Below are 23,978 nucleotides of genomic sequence, written 5' to 3'. Positions count from 1 at the left end.
GGCTTTATGACGAAGATGTCCTGTGGTGACTGGAAGTTCAAGACTCTTTACTTTGCAGTGTATGGTTCTCCTTTGCAGTGGAGCCCCAGTTGCTGTTGGTGGGCTGTGGGCAGGGGCCATCTTTTTGTGTGTATACCAGCAGTGGTCTACTCAGATCTTTGTGGATGGCGGTTTGCCTCAGCTGGTGAGCAGCAGTGCTTGTGCTGGGATCATTGTGTGTTGAGCTGCCCTCTGCCTGCCCTGCAGTGATGGCAGCAATGCTGGGCTAAGGAGGTGGGTGGGGCGCCATGGTTCTCGGGTGTATGGCAGGGGCTGCGGGGCATGCTGCGTGGGGCTCAGCTGTCTGCAAGGATGAAGGAGTGCTCAGAGCTGGCTCTGGCAAGTGCCTCCCTAGTTGGGCTGAGATATGGCAGAAAAAGCTGTGAAAGCCTCCTTCTGCCTACCAAGCAGCAAAGTCTGATGCTGCTGGGCCGAGTGGGCTGGTGAGCAGGTGCACAGGGAAGAGCCTCAGGGCTGAGCCACCGGTGAGGGAGATGGAGTGTCTAGGGCTCCTGGAACTGCCCTACCTGTTGGGCTGAGGGAGGGCTGGGGAATTGTCGTCCACCTGCCCTTTCTCCTGAGGAAAGAGTTCTGTCCAACCCTCGCCCCTCAGGCATCCCTCCTGCTGCTAGTAACGCTTTCAAACCGCTGTCTCTGTGTTGGGTCTCAGTGGGACCAACAAAGCATGAATGTCTTCCACCAGTGGCAGTGGTCTCAGCCTCCCAGAGCGTTCCAGTTCTCCTCGGCGTCCAGCCCCGCTAACCACTAACCCTGATGCGATGTGGACTCGTGTTCCCAGAACGGACTCCCAAGGCCAGGCCTGCCGAGTCCCTGAGCGCTTATCCCTCCCTGCTCCGTTCCTCTTCTTCCTGCCTGTGAGACGGGATGGGGGGAAGGGCTGGGGTCCCGATTCATCGCGGCTCTGCCCCTTTATCCTCCTCTGCGTGGTTGTCTCTTCTTCCCCAGGTGTAGGTGGTCTGCTCCTCAGACTTCAGGTTATTTTCAGGATGAGTTGTATTTGCTGTAAGTGCTTCCTTGATGTGTGTGTGGGAGGAGGTTTCCACCTGGCCTTCCTACTCCACCGTCTTTTTCCCTCTTTCAGATGTTTTAAAGGATTTCGTAAATGGGGTAAAGGGCCAGGGGAGCATAGGCTGACATGTGGTCTCATCATGTCTAACTCCAGTGAGAGACATTATGTCATCATCCACAGTCAGTCCTCTAGATATTCTGTAAGATAAACTTAACACAAGGAATTTACTGATCCTGTTCTCCAAGACAGCGGTTTCCCTCAAGCAGTGGGGACATATCAGCCTTAAGAAAGGGTCAGTTGTTGACTGATTACTGTAAAGTATGTTAGGAATCTTTCCTCCTACCTACCTGGTTTTTAAAATGGAATCTTAGCCTCAAGATGGAGTTCCTCCTGTTATTTATATCTTGTCATTTTTCATTACAGGCAGGAAAAATTAATCATGATGCTTGTCCCATGTCCCTGGCTACCTCACTGATACGGTCAGATTCACCCAAACCTACTGGTGGCTTCCAGGAGCTCTAGGTCTGGAGGGTCCTCTCTCCAGTCCAGGCCACTCTGGCCAAAGCCACTGTCACCTTGTAGATCAGCTAGTCCAGCGAGTGTGGCCTTCTCCTACCCTTCCCCTGGCCACCACTACCCATCTTGAAGATCTGGCTAAGATACCTTCCTCTGCACCCTCCCTGCCCCTTTCCCACCTCCCACACAGACCAGCTACTCTTTTCTGTACTCCCAGAGTCCCCTTTGTAAACTGCAGACATTACACATCATCACCTATGAGCATGTCTGTCTCCCTTTCCAGTCTCGGGGCTCCTTGAGGGCAAGAATCAAACCAACCTCATGTCTGTCTCAGTCCCTGGCAGGCAATGGTGGTCATTCAATATTTGCGGGACAAATCAATGAATGTATAACCTCGTACTCCCCTCCCTCTTTTTTGCAATTTTTTATTCAGTTGTTTGCATTCATTTAAGAAGTTTTATGTTAAAATCTTACAGATGAACCTAATACTATTTCTATGTTTCTCTAACAGTGCATCAGTAGAACTACTGGCCCTGGGAAAATCCAGAAAGTACCCAAAGAAAATGCTTTCTTAACCAAGGACTTAACAGTTAGTACATAAGAGATTTTTTGTTTCTGTTCTTTTCTTAAAGGTATTGCTTCTTGAGAGATTTGTAGTCAGAATACCTGGCTTCCAAATTCATCTTCTACTTCTCCTAAATAATTAGACCTTGAACTATAAAGCAGCTTCCTTTTTTCTTCAGTAAGCCTGTTTTCTGAAAAACTCTCAGAGGTGTATTTGAAAGCTGTTTGATATGTAAACTGCTATACAGATAGTGGGTGTCATTCTCTTTGGCCTCTTTCTACAATTCAAACAGGAGGCTGAGATTCTGATTCCATCACAACACAAAAAAATATAGTTTGGGTCATGCTTGCTTAGGATATATACATATAGAGAGCTCAGATGTGGGATAGTTTGGGAGTGTCACAGAGGTTCACAGTAGAGCTCTGTTGATACAGAGAAGAGCTGTGTAGTGCTACATTTTTTTTTAAAGAAATAAATTGCATCAAGATACTACTTTTGAGAATGTTTCTGAAGGGCTGATGTCACTGGTTGCCTCTAGAGAGGAGCAGACCTAGGGGATGGTGGTGAGCCCGAAGGGAGCATTTTCTTCTGTAATTTCTCTCTTGAATTTTGAACCACGGGACTGCACTACACAGAAAATAGATACAATTTAAAAAGTGTAAAGAAGAAACCCAACACTTGGACTTCCAGTAGCTTCCTACTTAAAGCTGCTTGTCTAAATAAAAGCCAGCGTGCTGCCTGTTGTGAGAGCGCAGATGTGGGACAGTTTGGGAACGTCATGGGATCACAGCAGAGCTCTGTCAGTACTAGTGCTGTACTAACTGACTTTCATGTTTTGGGAATGCATGTGTTTTTCTTTAAGCACAGCGATGTTGCTCTGTTATAACTGTCAAAATGAAAAAAAAACAGACAATTCTCTAATGTTCCTTTATCTCTTAGCAAGTGTGTATTGACCATTTTTTGGTCAACTTGAGAATGGAAGCAGTCTTTGTGAAGGAGAATTTTAACATTCGATGGGTGGCCCAAACAGGATTTGTGGAAAATATCAACAATATCCTCAAAGAGTACAAGCAAAGCCAAGGATTATTGGTAACTATGACCATTTCCTATCTAGCCTTCTGATTTAAGCAAAGCAAGTGAAACTTATAATTAGACCAATGAAAGTATTTTCAAATATTCGAAATTTCTAAATTCAAGTTCTTTTTCAAAGTTGACTCATTTGTCTAGGTCCAATCTACATGTATATTATATTAATACTTGTCAATCAAATATTAACAATTTTAAAGTTAACACAGAGAATGACCATTATGCTTGACACAGACTGAATGTGAAAATAAGCTCAAGATTGATTGTTGCAGCTTTGTCTGTATAAGGAAAAATATCAGGTGCCTTACTAGCCTGCCTGTGGGAGGATAGGTAGGAGGTGAAAGGAGTAGCCATATTATTTAATTTCCCCCTATTGGCCAGGAGATTCATTGGTCTTTTTAATCATCACAAATTTTCAAGATAGATATTCTTTTTTTTTTTTTTCATTTGATTTTTTTTTTTTTTTCGAGAGGGCATCTCTCATATTTATTGATCAAATGGTTGTTAACAGCAATAAAATTCAGTATAGGGGGGTCAACGCTCAATGTACAATCATTAATCCATCTCAAGCCTAATTCTCGTCAGTCTCCAATCTTCTGAAGCATAACGAACAAGTTCTTACATGGTGAATGAATTCTTACATAGTGAATAAATTCTTACATGGTGAACAGTACAAGGGCAGTCATCACAGAAACTTTCGGTTTTCATCACGCATTATGAACTATAAACAATCAGGTCAAATATGAATATTCATTTGATTTTTGTATCAAGATAGATATTCTTATCTGCACATTATGATCAGGAAACGAACGCTCAGAGAGGTAAAACAATTTCTCCAAGGTCACACAGCATGTCAGAGAGTCAAGCTAGCTAGAATGCAAACTTGGCTAGAGTGGCCTGCCTAACTGCAGAGCCTCCATGCCTCCCTCTCTGAAATCAGGTAGTGCAGCACCGGCCCAGATCTTGGATGGATCCCAGGGAAGTACTCCAAGGATGGCAGTGGGTAGTGCATGAGAAAGTGTCCTGAAAACTGTAGAGTAGCATTTGAGTAGCAGGCACCATCATAATCACGTTACCATTGTGCAGGGAAAGACCATACAAGCAATAATAGTGTCGCCATTGTATCCTAAGAACTATATCCTCCTGAAAAACACATCTAGTTATAAATAGGGAAAAGAAACAACAATTGTGTTAAGCAGCTGAGATACCATGATTGTACTTGTAAACTATCCTGAGGCACACGCCAGCCTGACTGGTGGTGTCCTCTGTGGGTCATCTGTAGAACAACACACAATGTAGAGAAAGGACAAGACACTGCAAGAGACCATATGGTTCCTGATTAGCAAGACTGGACAGAACATGGTGGAAGGAATAAGCCTATCAAAAACCATAGAGTCTGTTCACCCCTGGCGACACTGGTTGGCAGTGTGGCATAAAACAGGAAACATGCTGAGGGCAATGTAGATGGTACAATACCAGCGATATCCAAAAAGATAGAGTTTCAAGCCAAGGGCTTCCATGATCCCAGTTAATTTAGCAAAGCATAGTCACCCTGCAGCAGACACAGATGCATGAAGCCACCTTGCCCCAGTGCCTTGGCACAGTCCACGCTTCTAACTCTGTGCTCTGATCAAAGCTCATCAGCAACCCTCATGCCAACCTGCCCAGAGGGAATAATGTGCTGGGCATGTGCACTTGGAGTATTTTGAGTTCAGTGGCAATCATACTTCTCAATGTAAGTGAATAAACTGCCATTCTGGATGTTCACCTGAATAAGGTGAGGCTACCCAGGAGGCAGGTGTGCCCCTGGTGTGTGGACAAAACAGTGCGAGTGAACTTGCTCGGTTGACAGGTGGACCCCAGGTCTCGGTGAATGACCCAAGTCATCAGCAGCCCAGCCCTGTGCACCAAGACTAGCTTGAGTTGCTTTCTCTGGCACCTGCAACCTTCACTGCCTGCCATCTTGGGCATTCCCATCCCCCTGAAGGTGCCTGTCCCTCACCAGACAGGGCCATTCGTGCTCACCATGCCTCACCCAGCACCACTGCTTATTTCCCTCACTGCCTTGGTTTCCTTGTCTGTCGAGTGGCAGGGAATAATAACAATAACCAACCTTGCAGTTAAAATTATGTAACCTTTAGCCATAGGGACACTCTGTCAATGGAAATGTTTATTAACTTGCCTTGCAAAACCCTAGGCTTCAGTTTCACGATGGTTTGGGCCATTTTGATAGTAACAGATTATTGATATTTCTATTTCTGTTAGAAATAAACATGTACTCACTGGGTCTGAGGATGACAGAGCTGCTTCTGCATTCAAGCAAGTGTTTCAGCAGAAATGGTGTCTTTTTTTGTTTTAATGAGTGTATCTTAAAAAACCAGAATAAATGAACTGTGTTAAAAAGAAAAGCATAATTAAAGATCAAGTCAGTCCAGCATCAATATTCATGAGGCAATAAATTAAGCACAATGTACACTGAGCCAGAAATTCTCCTCTTTCTTCATCATTTTGGGAGTAACACAGTAAGTGTGAAACTGGTAGCATGTAATGCTTGAGCACTTTGTTTTTTAGTACTTTTGGGGTATTCGTGGGCATATCTCATCAAGGGTAGTAGCCCCCTTGGTCAGGTCAGTGTACAGAGTAGATGCTCATTAAACGCCTGCTGTATGAATAACGTGAATGGTCCCGGTCCCTATCTGACCAGGGAGCAGATGCTGTCAGGATGATGTGGCAGTGACCACGAACTCAGGCAGGGAAGGAAGTGGCTCTGGAGTCTTGACGGAGGAGCTAGAGTTAGCCTGCAGGATCCAGAGCCTTTCACAAAGGGCACGCCCCTGAAATGAAACACGTGCTGCCTAGCGGCAGGTGGTTCAGAGGCACTCTATAACCCCTGTTCTCCTTTTTCAGCCAATCAAAATTTGCATTCTTGGTCCTCCTGCTGTGGGCAAATCCAGTATTGCGGAAGTATTGTCCAAGTACTACAGACTGCATCACATTAAATTGAAAGATGTCATTTCTGAAGCCATAGCAAAACTGGTAACACTTTTAACTTCTTTATTGGGAATTTTTATATTTTAAAAATGCTTTCTTTAGTGATAAGCCGCTAATTTTGCACGGCATCCTACAAAGAAATTTGTCCTTTTAATGGGATTTTGTTGTTGGCCCCAGTTATGAAAACATACAGAGTCTCATGGGATTTTTCTCTGTGTGATAGAAGCACCTTTCAGGGGTTGCCCTTGAAATTGAGTCTGTCTCCAGTTGTTGCTCAAAATGCATGTTGTATTCTCTCTGTTGACTGGAACAGTTTCGGGTTTTTTATTCTTGATGTTATGTTTCTCAGGGTGTTATCCAGACTGTTTATTTATTAACTCCTTTTGTTTTTTAAAAAGACTTTGGTTTCAATTACATGGACCCAGGTTTACATGCACAGCAAATTTGAGGGGAAGGTAGAGAGATTTCCCACATACCCTCTAACCCCACATGCACAGCCTCCCTTACTATCAACATCCCTGCCAGAGTGGTGTCCTAGATACAACTGATGAACCTACACTGACACGGCTTTATCACCCAAAGTCCCTAGTTTACATTAGGACTCACTTTTGGTATATATTCTATGGGGTTGGACAAATGTATAAAGACACATATCCATCATTATAATATCATACAGTGTATTTTCACGGCCCTTGAAGTCCTCTTCTCTGCCTGCCGTCCATCCACTCCCCACCAATTAACTGCTTTTAATCACTTTATTGGGGATAGTAGATATTGAGATACATTTCCTTAAATGGTTACTCAATGTTTTAATTTCTACGAAACGTGTTTCCTTCAAGTAAGATACCACCTGAGACCTAGGGAAGTGTTGATTTCTTAAGCAGTTCTGACATCAGCAAAGAAATGGGCCATTCTCCTAAAATAGAGTAAGAAAAACCTTGGGCTCTCCTCATCTTTGTAGATACAGGCATCCTGACCACTTTCACACGACGACTGTCGAGGAGTATATTCCCTATGTGGGTACCACCTTTTCCAGGTCACTTAGCAGATGATTTTGTGAGCAGCAAACCAGTGCAGGGCATCATCCAATGTGAATATCTCTGTGGTTTGTAGGAGGCGATTATTGCACCAAGGGAAAGAATGGAAGGAGGAGAAGGAAGTGAGGAGGAGGGGGAAGAAGAGAATGTGGAAGACGCTCAGGAGCTCTTAGATGGCCTCAGGGAGAGCATGGAGCAGAACGCAGGTAAGAGACGCCCGGGTCTTGTTAACATCGGGTTTTGTTTTGTCTTTTTTCTTGTAAAAGTCTACTTCCTGCTATTAAAAGCACAGAAATGATAACAACAACAAAGAACTTTCATTCATAATCTCATCCCCCAGGGGAAGAAAAAAATCACTAGTAGCATTTTGGTGACTGACGATGGGATGGAAAGAACCACCTAAGTTTAAAAAAAAAAAAAAGGATCAAATGCATAGTCATAAATATTTTTGTAAGCATCAAAAATCAGAGGACAGACCAGGAGAAAACATTTGCCACCAATATGACAAGGAATTAATACCCTCAATATATAAAATGCTCAGACAAACTAGTAAGAAAATCATTAAATCCTAAACCGAGAAAAAAACCAGATGGATTACATGGACCCTTAATTCATGCAGGAAGAAAAACAAATAAATGGAAAAATATTCTTATTCACTTGGTAATGTAACAGCTTGTTGAACAAAATCATCACTGTATGGTGTCGCTTTAAATTGAAACTGGACGCATTCTTCCACCCTTCAAAGATGGCATTTTAGGCTGGTCCCATTGCAACTGTCAGATAATAAGCAAGTAGCCTTTGTTTATGCTAAAACAAGCCCATTCCAGTCAGATAATCACAAAGCAGGTTTGGAACTGAGATGGCTCCAAGGGAGCTTGCTACCCAGCAGGAAGACAGTGGCAATTATTTGATAAATAAGATCCCTTCTTTTTTACACTTAGTTAACATCCTCTGTCAATTTTGGTTACGTCAGTATCATCTATAGACCAGTCTGACGTGTGACCGATAGTTCAGATTCTTATCCAGTACTTTCTCCCCTGCCACCCTCTCAGACACGTTTAGTTTCTTTCTTCTTATTCCTTCCATCTTGAAGGGGGCCGTTTCTGACCCTCAAGGATTGGGTCGGGGCAAGTGGGAATTAGGGATGGAGAGAGGTGTAAGCTGGCCCTGGGTGCTGATGGTGACCCCACACTTGCTGCCCCTTCCTGGTGTCCTCCTTCCATGGCCCCAAGCAGCTCCCCCACCAGGGACTGCCCACCGCCTTCCTCCTGACTGCCCTCGCCATCCCTGTTCTTCCGGTACTCCTCCCTGTCCCTCCGGCAGTCCTCCTCCCAGCTGCTTACTGCTTTTGCAAAGGACTCCAGTCCCTCCATGCCTCCCGCTGAAGGCCAGGTTACTCCTCAGCCTCCCTCAGGTCACACCAGTCTAGTTTTCAGGGCTGGTTTTGTACGCAGACACCGATGTCCACCTGCTCATTATCTGTGTCTTGGTTTCTGCTTTGGGGTGGGCTGGGCCAGGAGGAAATGGAATTTAGAATCCCAGAAAGATTTCCCAGAGGAAAAGGAAGGTGCACAAAAAGACACAGAGGAATGCTCTGAGGTCCCACGCTGCCTCTGCCTCGCCCATGAGACATCCGGAGTCACTATCTTGGTTTTAGAGAGTCTAATGGGGTCCTGGTTCCCATCACGTGGAGAGAGGAAAGAAACCCAGTTAAGGCATTCCACTGCAAGCACACATTAAAGGGTAGGGACTGGGACCTTTAGAACTCTACCGTTTTAGGACTCACGTGGCCATGTGAACATGCACACTTTAAGCCGCAGGTATAAGGCTAGAACTGGAGTGCAGGGAGCCAGGAACCAGACGTTGTCCCCAGAAGAGAGGCAAGAACATCAGAGGGCGGGCTAGCAGGACAGACAACCCCTGCACAATCTTTATTGACAGAGACTTACATAATTGGTCTTTGCAAGGACCTAAAAATCTTAAGGACATGGTGTAACAGAATGGTGTGAAGTACTGACAGGCTCTCCATGCCCTGGGAGGTGACCCCAGCAAACAAGAACTACAGTAGAGATCGTCCCACCAGATTGGAATAGTTCGTTCAATCCCCTTTAACCTTAGGAAGGTGTCTTATTCTTTCTCTAGTTTGTCCAAAAGCCTTCCTATTCATATTCACCTGGAACTAGAACATGGACCTTATCTTGTTTGAAAACAACAAGACCTTTGAGCCCACTGCACAGAACCCACATGGACAGCCCAAGGACACAAACATTGGCTTGCTTTTCCTTCACTTGACCCAAGTTTTTCGTACATGGTTCTAATGATTTCAGCAAGACAAATCCCACAGTCCCACAGTGAGGCAACTCCTGCTCATAACTGGACTCCTGTCACCCCCTGACTGCAGCCCAAATAGGGACCTGGTGAAACTGCAGAGGGCAGTAGTTGTGGGTTCTTTTTGCTCACTTACTATATTTCAAAAGGGTTGTAGAATTACTGAATCTAGTTGCTGGGATTCCAGGTGTTCATCGGGCTAGTCTTTCAACTTTTCTGTGAGTTTGAAAACAAAAGTTGGAGGAAAAAACCTTTGTAAATGTATTCACATCATTGTGTCTGTACTGTGTGTGCCTTATTCCAAAACCTTGGTTGCAGCTATCTATTTTTAAACTGAGTTTAGTCATTGTGAATTTGGGTGAATATTAGCATCTTGAATATTACTGGTATTTGAAAGAGAGACTTAAAATAAAAATAGAAAATTCTTAAAAAGGCAGGGTGGTGTTTTAAACACTTCCCAGTTCATTCATTTAAAAGGGGAAGTGACAGTCCCCTTCCAAGGAGCTCAGCACCGACCAAGGTCACAGGGGTATCACTAGGAGGTCATAGTTCTCTAGAGAAAGGCACTTGGGCTTGGCCCCTCTTGTGCTCACATTCCGTAATAATCACACACTGCTGCTGGCAGTACCTTCTTGCATACAGACCACTGGCATTCCTAAGCAAGCAGAAATGAATGGCAAAGCTCGCTGCTGGAAATAAACCAAGGCACACATTGGGGGGAACCAAAGCTAGGTTTCCGAGTGTGTGCCTTTGCCTTACCAATGAAAGCCTTTGGAAACTGAAAGTAGACTGCTTCAATAAAACTTGTCTTCGAATTTTAGTGAATCACTCTACATTTTGGAGTTTGTTTTTTGGGGTTTTTTTTGTTGGTTTTATTTCTTTGCACCTCTTCGAACTTTACTAGGAAGTAATTCCAAGACACCTTGAGGAATTTTATTGTGCTAACACCTTTGAATATAATATTTGTCTCTGCCATAATATTTAAATTTCTGGAAGATACAATTATTTGCTGAGTCAGTTACTGTCTGCTGATTCATTGACAATGAAAAGTAGAAAAAGGGGATGGGTTTTAATTAGATCATTTTATTGTCATTACTAGGATGATAAACAGGGGCCCCAAACTATTTATATTATATTATAGACTCACTGATAAACTAAAAGTAGAATACTACACTAGAAAGAGCTTCAGAGATCAATTTCTCAAACTTGCCAAACTTACATTACTTACTTAATGTGTACATTAAACAATGTAAGGGCAGAGCTGGTGTCTTAGAAATAATAGCTCTTCCATAATTATGATGGCATGATAAATGGATACTGTGGGGGAGCTGCATCATAGTGTCTTTTAATCACTGTGCTAGTTTTAGAACCAACTACTACCTCCTCATCCTCCCCCCAGAATTGTAGGAAATTGACCTCCAAGAGTTGAGAGGGAACTGTCCAGGGGGGCCAAGGTCAGAAATGTCCTCTGGAAAGGCAGGAGCTGGGGGACCACATTATTTTCTGCAGCCTTAAAGGGAACAGTATCCTTGAGAATCAGATCAAGCTTGACCTTGCAGCAAATATTCATTAAGCACCTACATTAATAAATTGTGCCTTAATAGCATTCACGAATACTATCTCACTTAGTTCTCACAATAGAAGCATTTAAGGTTGTAGAGGTGTAATATTAAAAAAGAATTGAGAAAACTCACTGGCAAGTGGGAGCATTCTGGATTTGTCCACTGAAGTCCTCATTCAGCTCCCCCCAAAAGTTGTGCATATAGAACATTCTGGAAGTGCAGACATCAGCATTTGCTTCTTTCCTCCTTGTAGACCAGCTCTTTGGGTTCTCCCGCTTTCTTGTGCATTATAATTCATGTGTCATATTCAAAATACAAAACCACATATCTTGAATTTTAAGGGAAGCATAAGGGATTTCAAGATCAAAAAAATAATGGATTTCAAAAACAAGGCATTTGACTACACAACAGTTTTGGAAATAACTTTAGAATGTAGCCTCTATGTGGAATGTGACTCCACAGTAATGTGTTTTGTTTTGTGTTTCTTTTTATTAGGCCGACTAGACGATCAATATATAATTAGATTTATAAAAGAAAAGCTAAAATCTGTGCCTTGCAGGAATCAAGGTTACATTTTAGATGGATTCCCAAAGACCTATGATCAAGCCAAGGACCTTTTCAACCGTAAGTCTGAGTGTTCCCTTTATTTGAGTGTTTACATTCAGTTGAATTGTAACCTTATTGTTCATAGTAATAGTCACACAATTAAAATAAATAAAAAATCAGAGAGACTCTGTCTAAAATATCTAAAATACATCCTTTCCTTCTTATGGCTAGTTTTCACAAGTGACTTTTAATTAAAATATTTTATTTTTTTTGCTGGGATATCCATAGCAGTAATATGTAATAAACACAATGATGTATATTTTGTTTTATTAGCAGACGAGGAGGAAGAAGAAGAAATCAAAGGCAAAATGTTTCCCTATGATAAATCAATCATACCTGGTAAGTTTAAACTGTTTTTTCGAAGTCATATTTAAAAGAATGCCATCTGTTATCTCTTTTGTACCAAAACCATCTTCTTAATGTTAATAAAGCAGAACTTTTCTCTGGGAAGGAATTGGCGGTAAATAAATATCAGGGATATTAAGGTTCTGAAATGGCCAGAAGTCGCTTTGAAAATGTGCGTATCTGCTGCTCCTTCCTGTAAGGGAGCAAAAGATAATAAATCTGCTGTTTCCTTGACTTCTGAGTCAGCTGATGACATCAGCAGGGACTGAATCACCACCACTCCTTCCTGCTCTGATTTAGGCACTAGCAATGCCTTTATCTCTTCCAGAAGACACTCAGAATCCAGAGACTGAGCAGGTAAAAAGCTTTTTGCTTCACTGTTAACTCCACAGCGAGTTTATTTTATCACATATTTACATAGTGGTTTCACAATGTACTCTTGAAAGTGAAGCATAAAAATCTTATTCCACAAAAAAGGATTTGCTGTGTAGCAGGCATTTCTTGTGACCTTGCCATGAACTTTAAAAGTTTATTTTTTATCAATTTGCATGAAATATAATCATAGGAAATAATTTTTGGTTCATATGGTAAATACAAGAACAGCTATTTCCAGCAACTTAGTGCAAGGTTGTAACAAGAAAGGACCTACTCACTTCTGTCAACGTTCCCAAGGGACTCAGCTCATGGCTGTAATACTCTCTCCTCCTCTTGGTCCAGGACTTCTTGAGAGGAAGCTTCTGGAAGCGCTGAGACTGCCAGAAAGCAGTCATCCTCAGTGTTGGATATTTATTGTTTATTGGTGGGCTCTGAAACCTGTGGCAGAGATAAAAAATGCTAAAGGGATGGTCTCTCTCAGATTTCCCATTAATGTATGTATTTACGTCAGAAAATGTTAACCAGTAAAGTGGATTACTCTAACTAGGTCTGTCCAGTTTATGAGAGTTTATCACTTCTGAGCAATATTCATTCATTGCAAACCCTGTCATAAATCCTCATGCTCCCGCTGAGGCAGCTGGGTAATATCCAGCTCAACTAACCATTTGTCGTGTGTGAGGCCCCACGTGAGATACGAGCTCGTAGAACTTCCCGTAGTCCAGCGAGGCAGGAATGACTCCCATGTTTACGTGATCCAGAAACTAAAGCCCAGAGACTTACCCAAGTCCACTCAACTGGAAAATGGGAGGGCTTAAATTCAGACTCAGGTCTTCTCACTCCACTGCCTCAAAAAAACAGAATTAATGAAACCCTTCCATAGGACAAGGAAGTGACAACACAGAGGTCAAGTGATGGATCATTCTTAGTTATGCCCCCACTGAGCTGACCTCTCTTTGTTGGACATAGTCCAAATATGTCTAAGATGTAATCTATTTCGAATGTTTACTCTGTTCTTAGTAAATTACCCTTTTCCCAGAAATCATCGTTTTCTGTCTTCCTGAAAGAAATGAGAGCATTGTTCATTTGTGCCCTTGGGATTCTATTTTATGGAGGTCACAGAGCCCACACAAGAGCTTAATGCCATTGAAAAAAAGAATTTATTACTCACATGTCCCCGGGCCGCATGGGGAAGCACCAGGCTTGGTCAGGAGGTGGGAATTGGAACAAGGGGAAAGTGTAGCCCCCGGCCTTACCTGGGGTTCCCACGGGAAAGGCCAGGCAGGGCAGAATAAACTTCCATCTTAGAGGACCGGCCAGTCTGAGCTTCCAGAGCTTGTTTTCTAATTGCCTGTTACTGGACCTGGTATGATTTAAGGCAGGGGAAGTACTGGCTTGGTGTGTGAGCGGTACATGAAGGGGGCGGCTATCGTATATAAGAAAGTCATGCTCCCAAGTTAAGTTGTTTACCACCTGTGGAAGTTAGCTACCCCTGGGAGTCTCTCTTCTATAAGGAATCTACCCACCCCAAGATGTCACAATACCATAAAATACCAAAAATAATAAACATGGTAATAAATCCCTTATCCCTGCTTGATTTGAGTGATAAAGCCTTTGAATCTGTGGTGATCCAGTCATAGGCGGCATTACCTCTTGTGGTTAAATCATGCATTTTACCACTGCTGTTAGCCTATATCCAGCACTATAATTTTCAGGTCTCCTAGATGAAGGAGACAAATTTAAAGCTGTACCTACTTGCGATCAATATGGAAAAATCTGTTAGAACACAGCTTTCCACGCAACTCCAGATAGCCAAAACAGTGACCTCCGGGTTATATACAGCCTCACCGAGCAGCCTATTACAGTCTATTACAATCTATTGCTCACTATCCACAGTTAGACAGTACAAGGGCAGTAGGTATTAAGAATAATTATCCCCAGGTACTGCAAAATTCTGAAGTTCTCTCTGAACTATAAAAGAGAAAGGACTTTAAAAAGACATCATCTAGTGGGATGTATTTCACCATATTAAGATTCTCTGAAAATTGGAAGCCAAGTACATCACTCACTATTCACAATATTTGATTAACTGGAATCTTCCATCTCCTGACGACTGGAAAAAAAAGATACAGTATTATATTTTGAAATTCTTAATTTACTAACATAATTATTAACTTTTCATCTACATGCCTCATATCATGGAGCTTAAATAGATTCAATTTCCAGGGATTTTTTTTTTTGAAATAATTTTGATTCACGTGCTACAGCAGCATTTGGGGAATCAGCTGTCTCCTTTCCTTTTCAAAATATAGCTACTTATAAAAATCAAATGGTCAAAGATGAGCATCTAAATTAAAAAGATAGTGTATTTTTTATATACTGCAGCATAACGATAGTATCAGAGAATTGTTATGAATTTATAGGGTCTTATTCCACCAGCTCTGTCCTCAGCCTTTATTTTCACTATTAACATACAAAGCAGTTGATGTTTACACATGTTCCACACAAGTACAGTCTGCTCTGGGCTCTGCCCAGGACACGTACTTTTCTCCCTCACTCAAGAAAGTTTATTAGAATGCAATTACGTGAGAATGGCATTATTATGTGGTGAACAATACAATTTTATTTATTTATTTTTTATTAAGGTATCATTGATATACACTCTTATGAAGGTTTCACATGAAAAATATTGTGGTTACTACATTCACCCATATATTATCCCCCCTATACACCATTGATGTCACTGTCCATCAGCATAGTAAGATGCCACAGAGTCACTACTTGTCTTCTCTGTGCTACACTGGCTTCCCCATGACTCCCCCCAACACACACCATGTGTACTAATCTTAATACCCCTCAATCCCCTTCTTCCTCCCTCCCCATCCACCCTCCCCCACCACTCCCCTTTGGTAACTGCTAGTCCCTTCTTGGAGTCTATGAGTCTGCTGCTGTTTTGTTCCTTCAGTTTTACTTCATTGTTGCACTCGACAAATGAGGGAAATTATTTGATACTTGTCTTTCTCCACCTGGCTTATTTTACTGAGTATAATATCCTCTAGCTCCATCCATGTTGTTGCAAATGGTAGGATTTGTTTTCTTTTTATGGATGAATAATATTCCGTTGTGTATATGCACCACACCTTCTTTATCCATTCATTTACTGATGGACGCTTAGGTTGCTTCCATATCTTGGCTATTGTGAATAGTGCTGCGATAAACATAGGGGTGCATATGTCTTTTTGAATCTGAGATTTTGTTTCCCTTGGGTAAATTCCTAGGAGTGGAATTCCTGTGTCAAATGGTATTTCTATTTTTAGTTTTTTGAGGAACCACCATACTGCTTCCCACAATGGTTGAATTAATTTACATTCCCACCAGCAGTGTAGGAGGGTTCCCCTTGCCCCACATCCTCGCCAGTATTTGTTGTTCCTGGTCTTTTGGACGTTTGCCATCCTAGCTGGTGTGAGGTGATCTCATTGTGGTTTTAATTTACATTTCCCTGATAATTAGTGATGTGGAGCATCTTTTCATCTGCCTGTTGGCCATCTGAATTTCTTCTTTGGAGAACTGTCTGTTCATATCCTCTGCCCATTTTTTAATAGGGTTATTTGCTTTTTGGTTGTTGAGGCATGTGAGTTCTTTATATACTTTGGATGTTAACCCCTTGTCGGATATGTCAAATGCCTTTTTGTTCTACTGATGGTGTCCTTTGCTGTACAGAAACTTATTAGCTTGATATAGTCCCACGTGTTCATTTTTGCTTTTGTTTCCCTTGCCTGAGGAATTGTGTTCAGGAAAAAGTTGCTCATGTTTATATTCAAGATATTTTTTCCTGTGTTTTCTTCTAAGAGTTTTATGGTTTCATGACTTACATTCAAGTCTTTGATCCATTTTGAGTTTACTTATGTGTATGGAGTTAGACAATAATCCAGTTTCATTCTCTTACATGTAGCTGTCCAGTTTAACAATATACTTTTAGAATAAAAATTAAACTATTCTCAAGCTTTGCTGGACTCTTGCAGGTAGCAAGTTATTTGCCACGGCCTGGCTCCTGGTCTGGGCTCCAGTGTTCCCCAAATCGTGTTGGGAACATTTGAGAATAGTAATTCACCCAGGAAGTTTAATTCACTAATCCACACGTTGATCATTCATTCATTACTCAACAAATATCCATTGGGCTGGTAATAGAAGCTGGGAAAACAGCTGCTTTCATCATTTAAAAGAACATCACAGGTGGGTGAATGATATCCATCGTTAGCATGATCCCAGTTTCAAACAGTAGCTAAGCACTGAGAGGCTTCATAGCCAGTGGCATTAAGTGAGGAAAAAGCTGGATCCATGGAAAACTAAGCCCAAGGGGAGTCCCCATTTTTATTAATTGGAAAATCAGCCATCAAAGCATTTCACTCATAGTCATGGGAGTCTTTGGGAGCCTGTGAATTTGGGGAGACGTGGTGAGGATTGACTAGGAGGGTGATTGGTATCGCAGGGCTTTAAGAGATTCACTACTAATAATTTCTGCTGCTCTCATTAAAAAGAAGGAGGGAAGGAAAGAAGGGACAGAGGGAAGAAGGGAGGAAGGGAAAGAAAAATAATAGATCTCACAAAATACCAACAGGTTGGGCCTCACAGGATGGTCTCTCAATTACATGTATTTCATGCAGTTGTCTTTTGCATGTATTTAATCCTCCATGAGAGGCAGCCAGAAAGCCAATTTGTCAGGCCATTTGTGGCAACTTGAGGTCCCGGCTGATAACCAGGCATTTTGGTTAAATGGGGGCCCACCCAACAATGCCTGCTAGTCAGCTCTGCTGACACTGTGTTAACTCAGGAAACTCTCCCACACCCCAGAATTCGTTTGTTCACTGGACGCCTCGGATGACTTCCTGAAGGAGCGAGTGATGAATCTTCCAGAGAACATCGTGGCGGGGACCCACTATAGCCATGACCGGTTCCTCCAAACTCTGAGAAACTACCGGGACATCAATACCGAAGATGAAACAGTCTTCAACTATTTTGATGAACTTGAAATCCACCCAATACATATTGGTATGAAATGAACTCAAGGGTAACGTGAATGTGGAGAGCTACTCCCAAGTGTGAGGACCCGTGGGGAAGGACAGGCCACTATAGCCATGTGCCAGGGGGCTCAAGAAATCACAGGATGAACAGGGCACTCCTGGGGAGTCCTCCTACTTGAGGATTTGTTCAGGGATAGGGTGTTATTGTTACATGAAAACATATGGGTATGTTATGAGTCACATACCAAACTGGCATTTTAGTGAAGGCACTACAAAGATACATGTGTGTTCTGCTAGCCACTTCCTTAGCAGCAGCACTCTGTCCCCATAGCACTACAGGGCACTGGCACTCTGTGTAGAGCTCCTTCTGGCCTTCAGACCAGCCAGCTACCCCCATAGCTTCTCAGAAAAGCAAATAGCTCTACATTGCATTCCTACTTGTTTCCTGGAAACACTGAACTCAGAGCTTAGCACACAGCAACGCCCAGTAAATACGATCTCTTATCAACCTCACCGTCATCGTTGTTGTTCCTGGCTCCAAATCTCAGCTGTCATTACTATTCCTGCTCCCCTTGGCTTAGTGAACCCCTGAACTTCCTTTCTGGTTTCCTAGATCGTGACCCTTGTTCTTCCTCTGAGTTTGGTGAGAAACCCTTGGCCTTGTGGAAGCTCAACAGCCAGGCCAGCCCCCTGGGCTTTCCAAGGCCTCTCTTCACCCCCAAGAGCCACGTGAGACAGCATTTGGACCCTGCAGTACTCGGGGGGGGGGGTGCCTAGAGCTCAGGGGTAACGTCAGCATGAGGCAGGAGAACTGATTCTAGTTCTGGCTCCTGCCTCACTTTCTCATCTGTGAAATAGGAAAACAATCTCTACGTAGGGTTGTTACAAATGATAAGAAATAAGAAGCATCTAGCACATTGGAGGAATTCTGGTGGTCATTAATTTTGTCATCAGTATCTATGCCAAGACATAAAATGATGTTAGTCAGAAATAAAAAGGCAACACAATTTATACATGTGCACATTCTTCTGTTTTGCACCCTAGGAAGTGATTGGGTTTTGCCCTCATCTGGGTGTGTCTGTGCATACTGGACACACATTTGATGTGTAAAAGCTAAGGATTCGACATGTAATATGGAAAGTAGTTTACCCTACTTAGAGAACTAGGAAAGAATGGTGAGCAAATTTCACAGATTTCACAAAAATAGCGATTATCATCTTTCAGTAGAGCCCAGGTAATTATTTATAGAAAAATCAGGAGAGCGCCAGGGAGAAACAGTGAGAAAGACAGAAATGACGAGAAATGAGTGGCCACTGTGTTCCTGTCTCAATATGTGCCTGTCATGTTTGGCCTCATCTGCACGCTGTCAACAGGGAGATAATGTAGAAGCAAAGGGGAAAAAAGTGTCATAAGGAGGGGTGTGGGGCAGGTGTCAAGGTCAGGAACACACCTGGCCTCAGAAAGATCTGGAACGGGGCTCTGAAAGATGCTGGCACCTGCCCCCCTGTGTGCACCTCTGGACCCCACTCACTTGTCTGTCAGGGTCTCTGCTCTCACTTTGTGCACCAACATCTCCCTCTCCAGTCTGGCCCCCATGGTGGGCTGGGGCCCACCCCCCAGTCTCCGTGTTACCCCGGGAGCAAAGCCCAGAGCTGGACATGACTCCCTGGATCCTAACTCTACTTTCTTAGAAGGCAAGTCAGGGTCAGAGTGTGGTCAGGCGCCCGCCCCACTGTAGTTGACAGCTCCCCGTGCCCCAGGGTCAGGACAGAAGTATTGCTGGGGTTCCGCTGTTCTCCGCAGCACATTCTTCAAGCGTGAGCCTTTTCAAAAACATTTCAGAGCACTTCAAGCACATCAAGGTTGTAATTACTCTACGGGGGGAATCCGCGAGAAATTATTTAAATGTCAGAGCTCAGGCAACAAGAAGGAAAGAGTTTTGTTTACTGGCTTTTGTCCGTTTGTTTGTTTGTTTGTTTGGGGGGCTTGCTTCTACCCACCAACTGATACAGTAGCCCTGTTTGCCTTCTCTGCCCACAATAGAACCTGTCTATGTGTCTAGTCCGGGTCAAGGTTACCCAGCACAAACACGGGGCGGGGGAGGGGAGCAGGGCAATGGTTGTGCGCAGGGTTGGGCGAGAGGGAGGTCCTCACCGGGGAAAGGTCTGGAGGTGCTCGGCACCAGAATGCGTCCGCTGCACACCCTTCTGTGCAGATTCCTTCCAAGCAAACACAAAAGAACGGAGTAGAACTCACCATTTAGTGACTTTGGGGAAGAATTGTTTCCCAACAAGACTTTTCTTCTTTTTGGTCTTGATATTAACATAAGTTAGATATTCTCAAGTTTGGACATTTTCCTAATCAAATAGGCTAAATGAGATGGTCTATTTTTTTATGAATTGAAAATGTATCCCAGAATCATTGATTCTGAGAATAGAAAAAGAAAGAACCCTGGAGGGTAGCCTGCCTGGTCTCCAATGAGTGCAGCCCTTCCCTCTGTGGAAACTCCCGTAGAAGTGGTCCTTGCTTGGATACTTCCGGATATGGGGAGCTCATTCCTTTTGAGGAGGTGTTTTCCTCTCTTCCCCACCGGCATCCACTCAAATCAACAGTGACTGCCTGAACTCAGAACCTTGACCCCAGTCTGCCTCCCCATGACTCCCAGACGCCAGTCTGATACTTTCCAGTGAGACAAGACATTCAGAGCTGTGCTGGCAGAGAGCAAAGGAAACCCCCAGTTTCCTTTGGGGTTTTCCAGGGCGATTTACATAATTTGCCATCATGAGTTTATAGTAATAAAGCATTTTTTGCAAATATGGCCTCAGAATATATTGCAGGCAGGTCCAGAATGTGAGAATGTGCCGACCTCCTTCCTCTCTTTTAAAGATGTAGGAAAACTTGAAGACGCACAGAACAGACTTGCTATCAAACAGCTCATCAAAGAGATCGGGGAGCCTCGAAATTATGGATTAACGGATGAAGAAAGGGCAGAAGAGGAGCGCAGGGTTGCCGAGGAACGCCTGGCCAAGGAGGCTATGGAGGAAGCGGAACGAGAGCAAAAGGAAGCCATCGAGACAGCAGAGAGGATTGCTCGCTGGGAGGAATGGGTGAGTGAGTGTGTGCGGGTGTGAAGTGAGCCTGGGGGGGGCAACGCCATTCAGGCCAGTTGCACTTCCCACCCTGCTAATAGAGAAATACCCCAAGCAAGTTTTGTTGTTGTTTATTTTGTCATATGTATCATTTTTTTAAAAGATGCCATCGTCTTTTGCTTAGTAGAAATAATAATTATAATAATAGCTAGACATCGCTGCTAGTATCCATGATACACATCTTCGTAAATGCGTTACATTTTGCCGCACATCAACCTTGTGGTTTAATTTGCCTTTCCTCCCTTATGACCTGGCCGCTTCTAATACTTCCCCGTGCATTGAAACAATGCAGGTCTGGGTGACTGACTTCCTCATTTGCTTCTGGTCTTCACGAACAGCCATCTTCCTGATGGGCCTCTCTGGACACCATATTTAAAATGTCAACCCCTGCCCCTCCCCACAACATATCATATCCCCCTTTATACTTTTTTATTGACCTCTTTGCACTTATTCTATCTAATATACTATATATTTTACATATTTGTTTATATTCTTTTCTTACACAGAATTTAAATTACATGAAGATAAGGATTTTTGTCTGTTGTTCACTACTCTATTTCTAATGCCTGGAACAGTGCTTGGTAACACACTCTACAAATATTTGTGCAAGGGAAGCACAGAGGAAGGGAGGGAGGAAGGAAATCCTTATGTACCCTTTTTTGGGTGTCTGATTATCTTCTTAGCATAAATTCCTAAATTTGCTAGATCAGACTACCATGGTGTAATTTTTGATACACATTTCTAAACTACTCTCTGCAAGGGTAAACTAGTTCATGTTTTGTCTACCAGTGTGTTTCCACACACCACCTCCAACCCTCAATTTTGCTCACACATGCCAAAACAAAACTAATCTCGTTGTAGTGTTCATTTCTCTCGTCATGAATAAATACCTGTGTCAGGCAGGCATTTATAATTCTTATGTTGCACGTTTTCTCTGTCCATGTTTGGGCTGTGTGTCCTTTTCTTATTATTTTGCAAGAACAACTCCTGAGAAAGTAGTGTAATAGAAACAAGAATGGCCCCGGAGCTAAGGGTCTCCCAAGCTGTGCTATCAGAGTCCAAATCCCACTCTACTCTCTGCAGGTATGCAGTCCTGATGAAGTTACGGTGTGTCTAAGTCTCTCCCTTTGTCAAATGAGAATGATAATAGGGACTACTTCATAGGGACTATGGTGATTAAAGTGTTGCTTTATGTAAAAATACAACCAGTGCCTCGCAAATAGTGTACACTCCCATAATACCCTAGGTTTTTGTAATATGTTGTAGATCATTTTTCTCAACTCATCATTTATCTTTTAACACCATTTAAGGTGTCCCTCCTGACCACAAAAAAAGTTTTGTGTTCATGTCGTCACCATCAATCTTTTTCCCATTTTGATCTGGGTTTGTTGTCTTGCTGGGAAAGTTTTCCAATAAATAATATCAGAACTCTTTATCTTGCAAGGGACAGAAAAGCAAACTCAAAATGGCTTAGAAAGAAAAATTATGGGTTCACATAACCCAGAAGTGTAGGGGTAGGACAGGCCTCAGGTGAGGCTTGATGTAGTGGCTCAGGCGACATGAACAAGGACCCAGGATCCCTCTCTCTGCTCTGCTTTCAGTGTTGGTATCATCTTTATGTCTACCCGATGTGCTGGCCTTCACCAATATCCATGGCCAGGAGGCAGGCTAGACTGATGGATTTAAGTCCCGCCTAAGCCACTAGACTGACAAGGGAGATTTCTCAGTGGAAATCTGGAATTATAATACTCAAGAGAGGGGGGCTATATTCTGAGCAGGGAATTAACACATACCCGCCAGACCAATACCTTCTAGATGTCCTATTAACAATTCTCTGTTTCTTCCTTCCTCCCTCCCTCCCTCTTTCTTTCTTTGACTTTCTTCATCTGGGCAGCTAAAAATCAGTTTGGTTTAAGAAGGGAGGTAGAACCCCATTTATTTTCTAAATGACTAGGCTGTTGCTTGACGCCATTTACATCTTTTCTCTGCTGGTTGGAAATGCCGTTTTCATCATAACGCAGGAAACACACAGTATGTGTTTCCAATGAACTCTGGGGTGAGTTGTGTCAAAGTGTTCTCCTCTTTCTGACTGTTTACTTCACCCGCAAATGTTCTATTTGTAGAATAAACGACTAGAGGAAGTGAAAAGAGAAGAAAGAGAATTACTAGAGGCCCAGTCTATTCCCCTGAGAAACTATTTAATGACCTATGTTATGCCAACGCTGATGCAGGGCCTGAATGAGTGTTGTAAGGTCAGACCAGATGATCCCGTTGATTTTCTGGTAAGAGATTTTGGTGTGTTATTTTTTTTTAATGTCAGATTGAAAATAAAATATGCCTAAATCTAAATGGAAATTCAGTTAGGATAGAGAAATTGTGTGTCTGGTTATTTGGGAAATAGCCTCTAATACCATCACAGTTAATAATTAGATTTTATCACTTATTGGACAGTAAAAGACTTATGTACTCTTATTCTCTGTTGTAGATATTAATAGTACAAGTGTATGACTAGCTAACATCTTGTTGTATTTTCTAAGTTGTTGATTTGTCATTTTTTCTTTCTTTCAATTATAGGCAGAATATCTTTTCAAGAATAACCCAGAAATGCAGTGAAACTTTAAAGATCTCATGTCACATACCTTTACGGAGATGAGTTAAACACTGTAATTTTAAAAATTGCTTCAAACAACGCTGCTCCAGTTTTTGGAAAATTCTTTTTTGTTTTCCCTGCAATCACATACTTTATTAAGTAGAATCCTTATAAAACGCTATATGGCAATGAGTGACTACTTCATTAAAATTCTATTTGAAAGACAGATTGATAGATATATATATATGCGAATAGCTTGTGGGACCAATATTGATTTAACATTCCTTTTTAGTCTATTCTGCACCCTAATTTTAATTTATAGCATGAAGAAAATCAGACTATATATTATTTAAACGCATATGCTAAAGAAATTTCCCAATTTGTTATGCACTCAATGCTAATGGTGTTAGACACAGAAATAAATTAAGAGTCACAGTAAACCAGACATGATTGGTTTCTGCAAGGTTGCTTTCTGCGTTTCAAGAGCAGTGACCAAACCAGTGAGTCAGAGAGAACTATAAACCTCTTGGTAGGAAAATTCATGGGACAGGATGAATCATTCTAATGTTTGTGATAATCTTAAAAGTCGCTGAATATTTTCAAGAAATTAACTTCACAGTGTAAGCATAAGCAATCAAATCCTATGGTCTTCTCCAGCTCTAAAAATCCCATAATTTCCAGAATTACATGGCATGAGAAATGAATTTAGGTTTATTTTAATGGCACCTGTATTTCTCCCCT

The 23,978-nt window shown here is 42.5% G+C and overlaps 1 protein-coding gene and 1 long non-coding RNA gene across 4 annotated transcripts in view; one reads left to right on the top strand and one right to left on the bottom strand.

The window, feature by feature from the left end:
* AK7 (adenylate kinase 7) overlaps positions 1–23,463 on the top strand; it is a 68,973-nt gene extending 45,510 nt beyond the window's left edge. The window contains exons 9-18 of one of the 2 annotated variants that reach the window (XM_017662860.3): positions 2,097–2,174; positions 3,090–3,239; positions 6,144–6,272; positions 7,341–7,470; positions 11,650–11,778; positions 12,037–12,099; positions 17,329–17,526; positions 20,385–20,605; positions 22,771–22,929; positions 23,222–23,463. In XM_017662860.3, coding sequence (XP_017518349.3) covers positions 2,097–2,174; positions 3,090–3,239; positions 6,144–6,272; positions 7,341–7,470; positions 11,650–11,778; positions 12,037–12,099; positions 17,329–17,526; positions 20,385–20,605; positions 22,771–22,929; positions 23,222–23,260 — 1,296 coding nt within the window. In that variant the 3' untranslated portion in view covers positions 23,261–23,463. Of the gene's footprint in view, positions 1–2,096; positions 2,175–3,089; positions 3,240–6,143; positions 6,273–7,340; positions 7,471–11,649; positions 11,779–12,033; positions 12,100–17,328; positions 17,527–20,384; positions 20,606–22,770; positions 22,930–23,221 lie in introns of both variants that reach the window. The other variant, XM_017662859.3, reaches the window with a different exon arrangement.
* On the bottom strand, positions 12,106–14,696 carry LOC118967151 (uncharacterized). 2 transcript variants are annotated; one of them, XR_005054026.2, is made up of 4 exons: positions 14,547–14,696; positions 13,143–13,840; positions 12,759–12,918; positions 12,106–12,298 (listed from the first exon to the last, which is right to left on the bottom strand). It is a non-coding gene; the product is annotated as an uncharacterized lncRNA (long non-coding RNA). The 2 variants fall into 2 exon arrangements; XR_012133687.1 differs by lacking the exon at positions 14,547–14,696 and having other exon boundaries at positions 13,261–13,322.
* Positions 23,464–23,978: the final 515 nt, after the last annotated feature.

The sequence above is a fragment of the Manis javanica genome, chromosome 8 (genome assembly GCF_040802235.1).
Source record: "Manis javanica isolate MJ-LG chromosome 8, MJ_LKY, whole genome shotgun sequence".
Classification (NCBI taxonomy): Eukaryota; Metazoa; Chordata; class Mammalia; order Pholidota; family Manidae; genus Manis; species Manis javanica.
This window is presented reverse-complemented; position numbering and strand designations above follow the sequence as displayed.